Source organism: Eurypyga helias, unplaced genomic scaffold (genome assembly GCF_000690775.1).
Source record: "Eurypyga helias isolate BGI_N326 unplaced genomic scaffold, ASM69077v1 scaffold46213, whole genome shotgun sequence".
Classification (NCBI taxonomy): Eukaryota; Metazoa; Chordata; class Aves; order Eurypygiformes; family Eurypygidae; genus Eurypyga; species Eurypyga helias.
This window is the reverse complement of record NW_010243904.1, coordinates 327-4337: the sequence shown is the minus strand read 5'-3', so window position 1 is coordinate 4337 and position 4011 is coordinate 327. Positions and strand designations below refer to the sequence as shown.

General features: G+C 42.3%; 1 protein-coding gene across 1 annotated transcript; it reads right to left on the bottom strand.

The window, feature by feature from the left end:
• Positions 1-398: 398 nt before the first annotated feature.
• LOC104508080 (peptidyl-prolyl cis-trans isomerase FKBP4-like) lies at positions 399-1923 on the bottom strand (the record flags this gene model as incomplete). Its single annotated transcript, XM_010149573.1, has 2 exons — positions 399-541; positions 1779-1923. Coding segments are annotated over 2 exons (288 nt in total), but the record flags the coding sequence as incomplete, so codon positions are not given.
• Positions 1924-4011: the final 2088 nt, after the last annotated feature.

The following is a 4011-nucleotide window of genomic DNA, read 5'->3' as shown; positions in this document are numbered from 1 at the left end:
AGTCTTATGAAGTGGAAAGAGGATTAAAGATTGCATTTTTTCAACTACTTCAGAGTCAACCAATGCCACTGAAACAGTCCTCCCTCCCCTGCCCTGTGAACCTGCACTCTCCTACAGTCAATCATTCCAGAACTGCAAAATTAAAACTATAAACACTGGAAAACGTTCAAGGGTTTTAAATACTCAAAATAGCAGACCCTGAACCACTGCAGATCAGTAACAGCCAGACTGGGCTCGCTTTGCCCGCAGTACCCTAACTGTCCATATTTTTCTCTTCAAAAAAGACCCTAACATTCATGTTTTCAAAGGGTATTTATTGTATCACACACTTTCTACAGTGAAACACGGTTTTTGTTTGTTTTTCAATCATTCAGTTTACGTGACCATCTCTCACTTACCTCAAAAATCAGTGTGGCGTTTGGAGGTATCTTTGGGGGGCTCCCAGCTGAGCCATAGGCATATTCTGGTTTACATGTAATCCGACAGATTTCACCAACCTTCATAGTTGCCACCGCAATGTCCCATGCTTTGATCACCTCACCTATGCAAGTCAAATTTCAACCACATAATTGGTAGGCACACATGAAAGACAGGGTCAGCTGTGAAATCATCGCCTCCAGTATTCAAAAGCCAAGAGAGCAGAAATGCGGGAAGACTTTGTTCACTCTGACTTGAAAACCTGGGGACCCATATTTGGCTAAAATTATTTATTCTAGGTATAGCGATTCTTTTCCTCACCCACGGACACAAGTCACCTAAACACAGACATGGGCTGAAGCACTTGGCAGAATCTCAAGTGTGAGGAAATGAACTCTTCAAAGAGGAAGGTCTTCGGGTGAGAGACTGCCTGCTCCTATTTTGAAAACAATCCAAACCAACAGCCTTTTCTGCTTGTACTTTATCAGTTGGCAAAGTGCAGGACAAGTGGTAACTAAAAGTTACACACACTTGTAACAGAAAGGGGGAGGAAAGCAGGAGAAGTAGTATTCCTTCTAAAGCCAGAAGTGAACAGAAACTGGGACCTCAAGTAACAAAATCTTATCTCTTACTCCAGCTCTCCTACTTGCTGCTCCTTTCAACTCCATTAAGCAGCCCTTCCGTTACTCTTGTATTAATAGGTACCCATCATATAATCAAGTTTCAGTATACTGCAGAACTCCTCCCAGATAAAAAGCACCAGGTAAGGAAATACCAGCGAAAAACTCAGATCGAGTTGCTTTGCTGGCACAAGGATATTTGGATTTTTGCATTCAAAATAACAAGACTTTTTTATAAATAAGAGATGCATTGCTTCAAGATTCAGATCTGGGTTAATGTGAAAACTTAGGGGAAAAAAAGGAGTATGTTTCATCATACAGCAGCTGACAGCTGTCCTAGTCACAATTAAGTACTCCTGAACTAGAGTCTTCTACCAAAAAAAAAAAAAAAAGCCAAACAAAAAAACCCACCACACCAACAAAAACCCAACAAACAACAAAATGCACGTTCTGGCTATTTAACTACCCTTTATCACCATGCTTCAGGGAAAATTTGTGCCCCTGGAGTGCTTTGTCTGAGGCTGGGGAATACTTCCGTAGGGCTCATCAAGGGGCTGCAGTTTTCTCAGTCAGAAAAAAAATCTCAAAGCCGTTGTGATTGGGCCATTTTAAGAGAATAAACCTTAAGCTCTGAAAACAAGTTTAAATAGCAACTTTAACATGCAAAGGAGCCACACACATGCAAGGAAATCCCATGTCAATTATTACCAAAACTCACCAATACCAAACGTAACACCTTACCTTTCCCCAGGTCAAATGAGAATTTGTCTCTCCTGTCCAGACTGGAGTCAAATTTTGTGCCATCAAGAAGCCATCCTGTGTAGTGGACAGTCACCTTATCACCTATCATTGGAGACTCTGTCCCACTGCCTTCTCTCTTGACGACCTGAGAAAAAACAGCAAGCAACGTGAAAACCAAGCCTGCCTGTTGGACCTGGCTTCCATTTGCTTGGTTGCATGAGTTCCCATCTTCGGCAGATAAAGGATTTGCAGGTTTACTGCAGCGATCTACCTAGTCTGGCTGCAGATTAGCAGTGCTGCAAATGCAGGAACCTCAAGATGGCTCTGCTGGGATGTGAGAACTGGCAACAGCTTACAGCTCTCTGCACCTATAGTTAGCAGTGTCACTTACCATTCCTCAACAAGATTTAAGATGTTCTTGAAACTTAATCAGGTAGAGCATTAGGCAAGGGTGCGGGGTTTTTCTGCTTTATTCAAGCCCCTCCCACCACTCTACCATTACCCCCAGTTCAGTGTTCTAGGCAAAGTATTTAAAGAACAAAATGAGCTGGTTCTTTCTCTGCAAAGTCCGTTCTAACACGTAATCTGGGTTTATTCGAGTTAAACCCGACAGTTTAACAAAGGTTAATGGACTCCCGCCCCGACGCCGGTTAGTTCTAGCAGCCAAGGCAGTAACAGTTAGGAATTATGTCAATTTTGTCTCCCCACAACTCTGAGACGGATGACCAGCACCGCTATTTCACATACAGCTGCAAGGATTTGATTTTCTTCCCATTAGGTTCCCTTAGCCTAGCTAGCAAGACCAGTATCAACTAAATCTACACTACACAAAAAGCACGATCAGCCAGTCTCTCTGCTGTTCATCTGTGGTGTGTATCAAACCAGGGAGTAAAACTGACATCTCAGGGCAAGGATACCTTGCCAGATTTGAGTTTTCTCCAGTACTGATGAAACCATCTAGCTCCAAGCCAAAACTCTGCAATACTTCAGCTAGGCAAAAGGGAACCACTGGAAGACCCTATTTGCTTATGTCTATAGAGACCTGAAAAACCCAGTTTATACAAGGGCAGTCATATAGAAGTATGAATTGGCGTCCCTCCTTTAAAGAAAAGCTATAAAAATGTCACGCTTCTATACCAATCTCATTTTTCACTGAAGGAAGCAGACCCTTGGCAGCGTCCTTCCTAAATTTCAACTTCTTGCAACCAACCGCTGTGAAAGGAAAAAAAATACTGCCTGCCCAGTCTCCTAGGGAGAGCATGCTCGGTGTGAAAAGGTATGCCTGACCTCACAGGGCACAACATCCATCTACCCCGCACCACCTCAGTGCTACAGCGGTTCTTAACATTACAGGACTATCTACTGATTCTCCCACAAGTCAGGCAAAAATTCCAGCACCCACTCCCAGAGACATATGAAAAGAATGTGAATCTGGTATCCGTATCTATAAAAAAAGTGGATCCAAACCAGTGATTTTAGAGCATCCAATCTAAAGTCACTTTGAAATAACAATTGCATTTCATGGGAATTTACTAAGCTTTTCCAAATGTAGTGTCACACATAGTTATCCAACATGAAAGTGACAAAGAATTCATTTTCAGCATTTGCACAGTATTTTTATTTTGCATTCATTTCGTTTTAAAGAGGCCAAAGTTTCACTTCTTTCGCGCGGTCAACATGGAGCCCTGAAAGGTTTACATTTCCCTTTCAGATGAACAATCCCGATGTTTCTGTCCATATTGATTGGAAATATTTGGATTTCCGATTAAATACTTAACACTAAAAATAGTGCAAGCACATTCAGAAATACCAGGTGAAAAACTCTGGATACTACTCTGATACAAAGCTAATAAACAAAAATTAAAACAAACAAACAAAACAAACCCATACACAAACAACACAACAAACCCAACACCCTCTCCTGGAATCAGTGAAATGATACGGGTACAAAATCGGTGTGGATCAGGTCAGATTTAGGCACTTGATTTCAATGGAAATTTGCCACACTCTGACATTTACTAGAAAAATAAATCCATGAAGGATGGATTACATGACCTCTACAGTTCTTCGCCTTACCCATTCAAACTCACCTCTTCTGAGGTTTTCACCACCTCAGTTCCTTCACCAGTATGTTTTCCTCTCCTTTTTTAAAAAAAGAGGGACACAGCTCCCCCCCGCCAAGGCACACCGCCCTTCCCCGCGCCGGAACCCCTGAGCTGACCCCGGGCTGCTG